General features: G+C 34.3%; 1 protein-coding gene across 1 annotated transcript in view; it reads left to right on the top strand.

The window, feature by feature from the left end:
- MMP16 (matrix metallopeptidase 16) overlaps positions 1-14352 on the top strand; it is a 161750-nt gene that overhangs the window by 112494 nt on the left and 34904 nt on the right. Inside the window, exons 5-6 of the mRNA XM_062502793.1 lie at positions 6058-6219; positions 9178-9395. Coding sequence (XP_062358777.1) covers positions 6058-6219; positions 9178-9395 — 380 coding nt within the window. The remainder of the gene's footprint in view (positions 1-6057; positions 6220-9177; positions 9396-14352) is intronic.

The following is a 14352-nucleotide window of genomic DNA, read 5'->3' as shown; positions in this document are numbered from 1 at the left end:
TTGTATGTCTTTGCCTTCGAAGTACAGGCTGCTATGTGTTATAAAAGAAGGTGGGCTCCTGACTTCTTCTAAATTATGCCCAAAATATACAGAAACAGTAAAGCACTGCCAGGATGGACTCACAGGCCACTAAACTCAAATGTTCTCATCAATGATCTGAGTCAACTGAAGACAGCCGTGCTCTGTAGTAATGTGCCCTTGTCAAATTTCAAGCAAGCAATTTTAAATTTCACACTAATCTGTTAAACTTTTTAAAGTATAATACTTTTTTAAAAATATGCACATATGGCTGTAGGTATTCTAATTCAATATAATTAATACAGACTTTGTATATAACAAATGTCTGTGCCTCATGTTCTGTCTGCATACAGATATATATATATATATACACACACACACACACTTATAAGTATATATATATACACACACATATATATCTCACTAAGCCTACTGGAAAGGACCTATTATGCATTTATGTACTAATAGAGTGAAAGAAGACATTTTTATGTCACTGTATTTTGTCACAATGAAAAACCCTAAATATATAGATCTATTGTTTAAATATGATTGTTTAAAATACAGTGTATAAAAATAGATACACTAAGTTCATACAGAAAGTAGATATGCTCTATATGATAAATTTTTATTTAAAATTATGAAACATTAGATTTGTTCTTCATTTTTCAAAGGTGCTTCATCCATCTTTTAGCAAGACTCTCTTTCCAAAATAAACCCCAGGCTACCAAATTTTAATGCCAATGGCAGAAATCTGAGATAATGTCAAGCAACTATATATGGTTTCCTAGACTGGAAAATGTAGCACCTTTATTTGGGTAAGAGTATTCCTATGATTTGCAGTTAGGTCCATGTATATGCTCAGTATAGCATACATGTACATATATGGTGCTTATATAAGTGCATACATAATGTATATGCTCAGTTCTGCTGTACTGTAATAAGGTCAGAGAGAAATAATCTTTTTTTGTGACTGATTTTTGAAATAGCATCCTCAAAATTCTGTCCTGTCTGGAAAGAATAATAATAACAAAGATAAAACTTTTTTTTTCTTTTTTCTCACTTTTTTTTTTTTCTTTTTTGTATGTGGTGTAGAGTAGGACTCTTACTCTACAGTTTGTAGCATTTCACCTATTAGGATGCATCAGGTAGTACAAATGAACATGAGAATGAAAATGCAAATTCTGCTTACATTGAACAGAAAATGATGGGTATTTTGTGTGTGTGCAATATTTCTGATTAGTTTTAAGTTTGCCTTTGAGATACTGTCTCTTTGGTAATAGGTCTATAAAAGAAGTCTTGCACAGATTTAAATTTCAGTTTGATATGAATTTAATTAGAAAACATCTTTCTACATCATGAAAAATGAAATAAAATAGTCTTTGGAAGAATGAGTGTATGTCTATGTATAAAATATCTATGTATAAAATATCTTTGTATTTTTACAGTTCGTAATTTGAAATTCATTTTCTAAGGTTTCTTTTTCTTTTCCTTGGGATAGAAAAATATTCAAAACTGAGGTCACATGTTAAGCCAATAAGTGGTTGCTTTCATAAATTGAAATCACATACCATTTAAAATGGAAATTAATATCTTCAGAACTACGTTTTCTTAATAACTTACTATGGACAAACACATTAGCTTTGTTTATCTGTAGATGTGAATAATAGTGTATATATTAGCTGTAGGGAAAGGCTTCCCCATACAACATGCTTCACACTGCTGGCTGTTGAATATTTGATGTGTAAATACATATTTATATTCTGGAGTTTGGGCAGTATTTGTTAAGTCAGGCAGATTTAGTGCCTAAAATAGTTTATAGCCTCAGAGAAAAGTGTCAGTATAAAAATAATAATTTTATCTTAGTTCTTTACGCACAGTATCTTTTTTTTCTTCCCCTGTGAAATCAAACTTGAGACAAAATAAGAAAAATAATCGCAAACTTTTTGATCTTACAGCCATTCTGTTCCAAATCTCCATGTTAATAGAGAACACAAGAATAGAGATGCACAAGTTTTGGACTTGTGAAATATATTTTCCAATATTTTTCTACTACTCTGTGGTTATGCAACAAGATTTAACTCAGACTATCATGAATATTCACCACTGTATATCCTTCAGTGGCAACTTTTGCTTTAAAAACCATTGTAGTTATATTAATTTTAACTCTGTTACAACTTGTTAGAGTTTGTGATGGTGCTTCATTTTGCCATGTTTACTGAAATATGTCCTACTTGGATAATGTATACTGAAATACAGAATGATTTGGGATTCTCTCCTTAAACAGTGGCAACTGAAAATGTAATAACTCCCCGATATTGATAGGATAAGAAAGCTAGCCTGAGCAAATATGAATGCTCACTTATTTTACACTTCTGTTTGTTTTGAGCACTGACCAAGGGATTGAAGGTAGGCTACCATCGACCTTACAGTCACAAATACACTTGTGTGCAGCCTTGAGAAAAAGAGCAAGACTTACAGGAGGCTGTCCTTCTGCACTCTCAGGAGCTTTCTATGGTAATATTGAGGTACTCAGGGTAAGTCAGCTCCCTAAAGCAAAGAGGCACTGAATAATTGCTGCCTAATTAAAAAAATCTAATCATATGCAAAGCAAAAATGATAGAAAGTAAGATAGCAATAAAGCTCTACCTGTGCTGGACTCAGATGGCTCAACTTGGGCTGGTTTATACCTGAGTTTCAATTGCCCTCACTAAGTTATTTGGGTCAGTTTAAATTCAGGATGCCCTGGAGACAATCATGACTCTTGATGGAAATTGTTGTGAATAATGGGGCTATTTGGCTACAAGTATAAAATACGTTCCCTGTTAAATCATTGTCACTCCAGGCAAGAATATAATTCTCCCAGCTCTTTCCTGTGACCTTCTCCCTTCCCCCTTATTCATTTGCTCAAGGGCTGTTCTGCCTTTGCCACACTTAATGGCTCCCCTGATGGCTACAAGTTGCACTATGCCAGGTGGATATAAAGATTAAATCCAGAGGGGCAGTCAAACACTGAAAGTAATGTTTGGGGGTTTTTGGTTGGTTGGGGCTTTTTCGTTTGGTTTGGTTTGTTTTTTCTCTTTACGTAATCTCCCCTATCTAAAAGACAAAAGGAGAAACAGCCAGCCCCTGCATAGTACCTGTTGTCTGACATGGTCCCACTGTCACTCAGTACTACTGTAGAAGTGCTCTACTATATATGCTCATTGTCTGTGATTCTGGAAGGAAGATATGCCAGTAGCTGAAAAGAAGTTTTATTTATTTCCCTATTACTGTGTATTTCACTTCTTTCAGATCAACATGGAACAAAATGTAGAAATTTCTGGAAATCTGTAAGGGGACTCAATAAGGACTGAGAACCAAAGGATGCATTGATGATCCATGTATTGCATAACTGGCACAAGTAGAAGTAGTAGACTCTTCCAAGACTGTTGATTAACTGTGGTTTCTTGAAATTTAAAAAATTATAACTAGTTAACTTCCCAGACTTCTTGCCTCAAACATTACAGGTAAAACATGTAGAAAATTGTTTCATCTATTGATAGTAATGAGCCTAATGATAGTGGTAGAATAAACACTCTTAAATCAAAACTATTTGAAAATAATTCAGTAAATAATGTGGCAAACTTGTTAATGCTTTTTTTTAAATATAAGACTTAGTTAATATTCTTAATTTTGATGTAGAAAGCATGGGCATAGGAGGGAAATTTGTTTTCAGAAAGTCTGAAAAGCAAAAGAAGGTTGCTTCTTAAATATTCAAGCTAATACCAGGGAAAGAAATTTCGCATTCTAATAAGCCTAGTTTAGAACTTTCACAAAACTCAGAAAAGAATTGAAAAATAATGTGAGACTTTTTATCATAGTATGAAAGCTGTAGTACAGTAACATGCTCTTCTGTCTTTCCATCTTAAACCTAGGATTATTTAAAGTTACATTAATTATTCCATTCTAAGTGCAGAATGAAAACCTTTGCAAAGTCCCTTCTGTGCATTACTTCCTATGCTGATGTTAGCTACAGAGGCTATGGATTATTCATATGAGATGATGTCAAGATCATCTTTGTCTGCATATAGCAGGCTAGATTCAGATATCAAGGGCATTTGTCACCAGGATAGTCAGGCTTATCAAACCTATTGAAATAGCACATTGAGATTCTGCTTTACTATAAAAAGAGCTGCATCTAAGAAAAATATTGTCACAAAACATTTCATCTGGAAACCACATAATTATAAATGATAGGATAAACTTCTCATTTCTAAAAGCCCATTACGTCACATTAATTTTTGAAGTATGTGATTTTTTTGCACGGTTATATTGAATAAAAGATCGAGAACATTTAGTTCTCATATTTTCAAATTAAGAATCAGAATTTATGAGAAGACTGTGTGAATTAAGCATATAATTCTACTTGTGTCTGTTTTCAAGATTTAATTCAAAAATTTATTTTAGAGACATCAGCATGGCTTCGTACATCATGAAGGCATCTAGTGTTTCCTGTTTCATATGTACTTTGGATGAAGTTTATTTTTTTGTGTCAACAGGAGGAAATGCTTGAGAAGTTGAAATACTGTCAACTATGTCCTCAAAGTTCTGTAATGTATATACGTGTAATTTTGTTGCTGATGCAACTTAATATTATTACTACTGACATTTTAAAAGTACTTCCAGATCAAGTTCCAGCAGTGGAAAATAACTGTCTATCCCCAAAGAATCTACAGATTATAGGATAAGAGCTAAGGTTGACCATTTTTTTTCATAATCACAATCAATATATGACTATTAGGCCAAAGCACAGGCCTTTCATTATTTATACTTCTCTTTCAACAAAAAAACTACTTACTGTAGGTGACACCATTTTCACATGAGTTCAGCATTTAAAAATTAGATGGTCAGCACAAGCTGCTGATCCAGAGTACTTCTCTTTTCAGTGGGACAGGATCACACTTCTGGAGGATAGCTCTTCCCATCCCTAGGTGGTAAAATGAGCTCTATTCTGGATGTGACCCTATTCAGACAGCTGGAATTTTCTCCTGCTCTGAAATGCTTTTCCAAAGTCTCATTTTGTGACAGGTTAAGTACGACAGAATTTGTATGAAAGACTCATAGAAAGACATGTAGAATGAAATCTTAGACGAACAAAAATAGGCAAAATTGGTACCATAGAAGTCTAGCTCTGAAACATTTTTCTTATAAAAGATCCCATTTGATTTGTTTATGTTTGATTTTGATTTATGTTTGCTTCAGAAGAGTGCCATAATTCTACTGCCAAATCTTCCAGTTGTATCTAATGCTCAGTTATAAAGGGTTTAAAGATACTTTTGAGAAGAGAATATAACAAAAACATTAAACTGGTCTATAGCATGAATGCATGGTTTTGGGGTTTTTCTTTAGTCCTAAAGAAATTAAAAAAGCTCTAATACTTAAATAAAAAACTACAGTTATTACAAGGAATTGCACACTGGGGTATATTAGGGCATCTATTTTCCTCATTAGGATTTCAGTTACAGTGATTAAGAAATGGACAACATCTACATATAATCAGCAGGGGTCTGATTACAAGTGTTTGGATGACTAAGTGCTCTGTGGGGTTTGTCCTGAATAGGTAGTCTTCAGGTTGTGAAGTTTACCAAACAAAGCCAAGATATTTTCATAGTGGAACTATGTCTTAATGAAAGCATTTTTAGTTGGGTTCATGGAAATATCAAGTCATAAATTGCACAAAAGCCTAGACATGAGCTATGACACTTGAACCCTACACTTAGCATGTGTATCAATTAAAAAGGTTTATGTTTATGCTGACTGTAAGAGTGCCATATATTATAGCATAATGGTTTTCTTGTTAGAGGAAAAAATCAAGAGAAAACTGCCTTTTCTGCCACATTATCCTTGATATCATTTATGATCCATTAATTACTACTCATCACCTTGTGAAACTCAAATACAGTCAAAACATCTTGCAAGTGCAGAGCCTTCCATGTGTATTTTTTTTTTTTTACTGGCTTTGTGGATTCAAACGTCTTTACCCTTTCCTTCTCTTCACAGGAAACGATCTCTTTCTAGTTGCAGTGCATGAGCTTGGACATGCTCTGGGCTTGGAGCACTCTAATGACCCCACTGCAATCATGGCTCCATTTTACCAATATATGGAAACTGACAACTTCAAACTACCTAATGACGATTTACAGGGCATCCAGAAGATATACGGTATGTCACATTCTCTTCAGACAACACGTGCTTTTTGGTTTGGAATGCCTTTGAGGTCCTCCTGTCCATATCACCTCCCCAAAGAGTTCATTAGTGTGGCCTTCACCAGTTGTTATGCCACAGTCTCTGTGTGAGTAAAACATCCGAAGAGTTTGAGGACACTCTTACTTGTTTCTCACTGTTCACAACTTATATTCAAATTTGCACTTGTCTGGAATAATAATTTTAAATGTTTTAAAAATCCATAAAGAAAATTCATGCAAAATTATTCCAAACTGTGAAAATATTAAGAAGTGCAGTCCTTTAACTATAATGAGATTATTTACACAGGTGTCCAAGCTCGTGTAACTGCATGAATTGGTTGATTCTTAGGATATCAGTTAAAATACAGAAAATTTCCCTCAAAATCTGTGGTCCAGAAAACACCCTTTTTTATGACAAATATGAAAAATTGATCTCAAAATAATGTTACCACCAGTCCCTACAGAGGATAAAGAAGGCACTACTTCTTTAAAATATGTTAATTTAGGTTTTTGTGGCCTGATATAAAATACATGTGATGCAAATAAATTCTGCATTTAACAAGGCAAATGAATTTTTTTTAAAAGTCAAAACAATAACATAATTGTGATTATGGGTTGAATGTAACATTAACCCCCATATTACCATCCCTTAAATTTCCAAAGACAGAGTTTTAATTTTAGTTTTAATATCTTTGATTCTGTTGGTATATGCTAAATGGTCTCTTTTCTTTTTTTCTTTAAAGATATATTTTATTTTTAGAATTGAAAATGCTGTCATATCTCTGTTTTAATGTTCTGTATCCAGTACATATAATTTGATATTGCCTTGCATAATATTACTTAATTAAGTCTGCATTGGATTAAATTATGTACTCCCAGTTTTTCCTGTGTAGTTTGTCATGTTTATGTTGAATATTGTGAGTGCCATTCTTTCTTTATCTTTCCTACCAGAAAGGGCAACTACTATCATGTAGCATTACTGTACTGCTAACTGGACATCTGCAGACTCCATGGTGCAATAGTAACAAGAATTTTAAAATATCATAGTCACAAGCACAGATATATATTTTCATAAAGCATAAATAGCAGTTTCATAATGATTGGTTGATCAAGTTTTGTTTGGTTGGGGTTTTTTTCCTGTGTGATTAGCTGGAAGGAGGGTTGTTTCTCATGACCTCATAAGTTGGTAGTCTAGACTTAAGGGCTAGACAAGAATACTTTGCTGAAAACTAGCTGCTAAGCTGGAGCAGCTGTGGGCTATACATTAGGAGAAATGTGTTACCCCTGGGAAGTAATATCTGACATCACCACCAAATGGCATAAAAAAACTTTGGTTTGGGGTTAAAAAATTTCCAACACGAGCTACTGCAAACTGATTCCTTTGCTCCCTTTAAAATCAAGATGTGATCTAGAATCATATGCCTCAATAAAAATGTCACACCTATTAAAATAATTACTTTGGTCTGCAATATTCCTTGAAATACTGTTATTAACTGTAAATTATAAATGTCACAAGTCTTAAAATTGTGAATGAAATAAATGCCTTATCAAATTGTATGACAGCCATTTGGCAAGTTTAAGATTTCCTTACATAATCCATCTTTTTCTTTATAAAGTCTGTGTTTTTTGTAAAATTCTCAGAAATTCAAATGTCATTTGTGCAGTTTTAGAGTTGTCTTACTATTCAAAAGTGTTTCTGAAGGTGGTCGCACAGACTATTTATTTTTTAAAGTCAAAGTGAGTATCTATTTAAATGATTTGGAGAGAGGCCTAAATAGAATGAACAAAAATTAAGACATACATCTTGTTTCCAGACGTCTTACTGATCCAAGTGAAGCTTCTTATCTTTTTTTTTTCTGTGAAAAATAAATGTTGCTGATATTTGTAGAGGGGGGAATGTATTTTCAATACATTCATTTCAAGTCATTCAGTAAGCCATTGGGGTTATGATCAGTATCTGTCTGGCATGGCCTGATGACTTGCAGGTAGATAAATTATGAGTGGGATGGTAATTTCATAAAACTCTGTATATTTTGACAAATAATATGTTTTAATTAAGAAAAATGTTTTACAACTGCTCTACAGAGTTTTAATTTTCCACTTGAAGAAAATGCATGAAGCATGGAAGGGGATGGTAGGGTTTGTGTGTTATATACATGCCTAGGATTTGAGGTCCAGTTTTAGGAGCTCCTGTACATGCCAAGGGACATTGGAAAAAGCTGTGAATGTCCTGTCTCTAATGAATATGACATTACTTGGTCTAAAAATTTGGTCAGTAAGAAGTAGCAGGTATGCAACATATATGCCTGTGCGAATTGATGATTAGAGATTAAAATATAGTTTGAAAATCTATTGAATGATGATGATCTTATAAGGAACAAGATTTTTTTCCCATTTATTTTTATGAGAGAAAATGATTCTGTTATAACAGCTCTTACTCAGTTGGCAAAAAATTTGCTTTGAACTACTCCTCATGTGAAATGATGGTAGTCTAAGCATCCTTTGAAGGTTTTATTGGACTGTTGTTCGAAAAAGGAAGATTTTTGGATAATGAAAACTAATTATTTTCCTTGGTTTTGGTAGTCATTTTTTATGCCCTTTACAACCAGTGCCTGGTTGGTAACTGGAACAGGCACCCCAAGGAAGTGTTGACAGCACCAGCCTAACAGAGTTCAAGAAGCATTTGGACAACACTCTCAGGCACATGGTGTGACTCTTGGGGTGTTGCTGGACTCAGTGGTTCTAATGGGTCCCTTCCAACTCAGTATATTCTGTGATTCTATGATTCAATGATTTAATAACATCAAAAAGGTATTCTAGGTCACTTTTTCATTCCCCTTTCACTGTCGGGTTTGTACAGCTTACAGCTGTTTTTTGTTGTGTATGTTTCCTTTGGTGGGTTTGTATATTACATCCAGCTGCTGTATTTTTAAAGGTCCACCTGACAGGATACCACCACCAACCAGACCTCTGCCAACAGTGCCCCCACATCGTTCAGTCCCTCCAGCAGACCCCCGAAAGAATGACAGACAACCTAAACCTCCCCGGCCACCCACTGGTGACAAACCTTCCTATCCTGGAGCCAAGCCTAACATCTGTGATGGGAACTTCAACACTCTGGCTATTCTTCGCCGGGAAATGTTTGTTTTTAAGGTAGGAGGCTGTGAATTTTTCAGTGTTACATCAAATGTCTACATTTCTCTTTTTTTTTTTTTTTTTTTAATAAAGCAAACTCTCATTCATCATGACTCTACATTCCCAGCCTGCTCACAGTTAGAAAGTTCAAGAAAAAAATTAAAAAATAAACATACACATAGCTTAAACATCTAGCAGGGGACTGCTGTAATGTTCTATTTTAAGAAAATATCCATGTCAGCAGAAGCTGTAATGCCTCAAAATGTAAGGGTAAATAAATGTTGCATGTTATAGGAAGATAAGAGGTGTAAATCAATTAATGAATAATAGGGATGCTTTTGTTGGAATACAGCCACATGTCAACATGCAGTAGATACTATGTCTTCAGTACTTGTTCTTTTTTTTTCATGGAACTATAATTTTAGCTTTACAATTAGATCTGTCATTTACAGAGGAAGTTTGTCATTGTGTTGTGGTTGCATTGAAACCACAATATCTTACTAAGGGTTTTTGCCACAAAATTCTTACTGCAGATGTGTCATTATTTATTTTCATTCATCTTCTTGGTCTGAGCTGAAAATGTGGTGTATATACAACAAATTGAAATAAACAAACTGAACTGAAAGGCAGTCTTTTCATGGAAGCACTTTGCTAAGGCTTATGGACATCAGAGGTATCTTTAAGAAGTTGATCTGCAGTATGGTTTCCAGAAGGCATTGAATGTTAAAGAAAAATTACAGAATCATTATTGCTCAGTCGCTTAAACCAATTTGCTGATAGGTAATGTGGAGCAAAAATTTCAGAAACAAGCAACAAAATATTCTATTTATTTGAAGTAATAACATGTCAAATTTGCTTAAGCAATGGGAAGTGTGAGATCTTTCTTTTGTAAATGTGTGGCAGAATCCTTTTTATCTTCAGTATTATAGGTAGAGAAGAAGGGCCTTTCATGTGAGTAGATAAGCATTTTCTCTTCAGCAATGGTGTAAGTGCAAGGGAAAGGCAATGTAGTTGTCCCAAAACATGAAGCTCACAATTCAATTTTGTTGTCCTTTCTGATAGAACTCATTTCTCCCTTATGTGTTTTCTTTATCTATAACCTATTTTACCAGATAAATCTTATTAGCAATGCTACCCCAGATTTCACTTTCTTTTGCATATCTAAAAAAAAAAAAAAAAGAAAAAAAAAGGTACAAATAGGTTTACATGAATATATTCAAAATTACTGAGCTACCTTCACAATCCTGTGGACAGGAAATATTTTTCCCATAAACAGCTGGGGATTTTTACTGCCTGGGGCTGTCAGCCTACTCCATTTGAATAGATGGTGTATGGTGAAACACTGGGAGGTCCTGACCCACTAGTCTTTTATGACTAAAACTCAAAGGTTGAGGAAGAACCTAATTTCCTAACTTGACATTAAACAGGATATTAAAATACCTACTTCAATCTCATGTCATCCACCTCAAGAGCAATAGAACATATTCACATTTAGTTTAGACATAAATCCACAAACTGAGAAATGCTGTTCCACAAATACAAAATTTCTTGTCTAGGCAAGTCTGTATTCCTGGATAAATATATTCACCACCATTAATAACCACACTTATCTCGTCTGATTGAAGGAAACAATTTGTTTTCAAAACTGTTTACTGCTTACTGCCTTAACACCACATATTTACTATAAAGTGTGTATGCTTGCTAGTGTGCAGACTGCATTGTGTTCCAAAGTTGAAATTCCTTTCAGGATCATTTCAATGAAGAAACATGATAAAAGTCTCTCAGAGAAAAATGACCAGTAACAGAATGCTTATAGATTTCACCTATAGAGCCTGACTCCCCAAATGAAGTCACTGTAATCATAAAAGCAATGTGCTAAGAAGGGAAGCAAGAGGTCACCTTTGTTGAGGTTAATTTCTTTAGGGTCCCACAGTTTCCCTTTTCTCCTCAGGATGCCTGGGAGCATAACAATATAGCATGCCTTGGGTTAGCATGCTAAGCAATGGAATTTCCCTGAGTACAGAGAATTTGACTTTGTAGAATGAGTGTCTTTGAATGCTTGACTTAGTGAGCCTTAAGTCTCGTGTTTTTTACATTAATTTGCTAGTGAAGATTTTGTCTGCTAAAGGATTTTTATTAACTGAGATTTTTTGAGGGGGGAGCAGGGGGTGATGTATAAGGGAGAACTATAAAAGGGGCAGAAAAGGAGAAGAGTTAGAAAAGTCAACTTTGCAGAATCCTGGGGTATGGGACAGGTTGTAGGGAAAAGCACAGTGTGTCTAAATGTAGCAGAAAAAAGGCAGGAATTAAATCTTAGGAGGGGTAAACAGAAATAGGGACTGAACACAGGGAAATTATCCAGCAAAGGAAGAAGCTGGAGGTTCTGTGATCTGTCACAGCAAAAATAACCCAAACCTCTTTTCCCTTGCCCGTTAATGGTAGTGCAAAGGAGGACTGGGAGGGCATGAGTGATGGGCTGAGAGCCAAGTCTGGAAAGGTGGAGAACAGGGGACTGATGACAGTACTGTACCAGGTGGAAACAATTAAAGAAAAATTATGACCTTCATTGGAAGAATTAATGCTGGATAGTTCCCAGATGAGTTAAATGAATAACGCTGGAGGCTAATCAAATTAAATCCTTTTCTTTCTTTATCTTTATCCAGAGGTCTGTAATTATTGTATAGTGGCAGATTTTACTGCCTCCTAAATGAAATGTATGCCATGTACCAATTTCAAATTGAAAATGGCTATTTTTTTTTTCTCATGGGCAAGGCTCAGAATCAGGAGCTCAGTTTGTTTAAATAATCCTTGAAATTGCTTGGGAACCTAGCCACACAGTCGAAGAAATTGAGCACTTTTGAATAATTAAATTATAATTTAAGCATAAAACTGAAGCATGAAATCTAATACGTTGAGGCACACTGTGGATTTTCATAGTAGTTTACAAATATTAATAATTCCAAGATTGTTTTCTCTTAGCTGTTGAGCTATTTGGTATATTTAAGAGCATCAGAATCTTGGAAACAATTTCTATGTTCCAAATTAATGAGCTTTGTCTGTGGTTTTAAGACTAGCTGGCATTCTCAAATAGATATATCCAGAGTAAAACTGAATAGCGCTAAATGTAAAGAGAAAATGCAATTTACGTTTATCCATCTCTTTTTTATTGTTTTACCGTCACTTTGACAAAGTACAATCTTAGAAATACTTGATAAAAATTGTAGGGTAATAGAGATGAAAAACAGGGGAACTGTTCTTGATCTAACATAAATGTTAAGCACAAAAGTAATTAACTTACTAAAGATTTTCTAATGATCACCAACTAAAATTATAAATTTGCAGATCAACTTTTTTTTTATAGGAATGATTAGATTTTAAAGAAAAAATAATTATTTTATGCCAAATATACACATATCACTGACATATAGATGTATTGTCTCAAGAGGATTTCTTCCAGAATTCTTTAAATTAGATGCCCTTAAAATGTCCCTGCTGCTGTAAGGTTTGGGGACACAGTATGCTATGCAAGGAAAATGTTTGTTAAAATCAAGACATTGTAACTATTGGTTTCAGTTGTCATCAACTGATAAATACTACTGTTATTTGGTTCATGCTTGAATTGGTATAAGGAACTATCAGGGCAAAAGAATTTCTGTGCCAAAATTAATGTGTGCCAAGTTTTTATCTTTGGATAGCTTCTTAGCTTCTGTATTTATACTGAATGCAATTAGTATTTTGCTGTCACATTCATTTCCAATCTTTTCTTCTGTTCAGTTATAATTCCTCTGGGACACAAAAAAAAAGGCTGAAAATGGTGAAAAAGAAATCTCTTCCTTTTCTGGACACGTTATGCAAAGTGTTATGACACAGTGTCTTTAATGAAAATCCTCTCTGCCACGGTGTGTGGCATTATGTGGTATCCAACAATATTGTCTTATTATCATCTCCTGAGAGTAGCTCCAGGGCTAGTGCATCATGAAAAGAAACCCCATTGTCTAAGGTCTGCAGAAAAGATCCATTAGTGAAGACATTTGCAGCATATACTTCCACTTTCTTCCTGTGTCCTGTGTAATTCACACTTTGTACCATGGCGACAAAATTACCTGTAGTTCTTCTTCAACAAACAGTGTGACTGCTGTCTTTATCCTTTTCCTTTATGTTTTTTTTCAGTCTCACAGATTTTAAAAAATTCTGCTTTCTTCAGCAAGTTGCATCTAGAAAAGTAAGCGTGTGTGAAGTTTGTCCTTCATAAGCATCAAATTAGAGGGACAAGTTACTGTTCCTTTTTATGGGACACAGGTTCTTGTTTCACAGAAGAACATATCATAGAGATTGCACTGGTCCTTTGTTTGATGTTAAATCCTTAGGAAACAAATTAATGGATCCCATATAATCTCTAATGATTTTAGTATTCATATTGGAGAAGTTAACTCCTTGAACAACAATCAGTTTTTTAACTACTCTCGTATACTGTGGTGTTTGTTGAAATGTAATTTAAGTATTAAAAACAGAATTTTGTCTGGCAGACAAATAGCATTTACATTGTGGAAAAATGTCTTCTGAACACTGCAGATGGTAGAATATGGAATGAGTTTGAGGAACACCTTAACGGGCTGTAGTATTTCTCCACAACTTGCAGAAACTTGTTTACTGACTCTTCATCTGCTAAGAACCATTGTAAAAACATTTATGACATGCCAAACAAGCCAAGGCAATTAGGCTGTAATTGCTCCTTGGCATTAGTTTAGACTGTAATTGCTTTCATACATAACAGTATAGGTTCCATTTAATAACCCTCTTAGAACTGTGTATTTACATAGAGTATGTCATTTAACACGAAAGGAAAGAAATCTGTTTCTTGATAAACACATGAGAAACTTTTAAAATATTTTAGCATTGGCTATTTAATCTAATTAAAAATATGTGAGACAGAGGGAAAATACTAATAATAAAAGCAGAATCAAAGAAACAGCTA

The sequence above is a fragment of the Cinclus cinclus genome, chromosome 1 (assembly GCF_963662255.1).
Source record: "Cinclus cinclus chromosome 1, bCinCin1.1, whole genome shotgun sequence".
NCBI lineage: Eukaryota > Metazoa > Chordata > Aves > Passeriformes > Cinclidae > Cinclus > Cinclus cinclus.
Note: the sequence above shows the minus strand (reverse complement) of the source record. Positions and strands in the feature narration are given on the sequence as shown.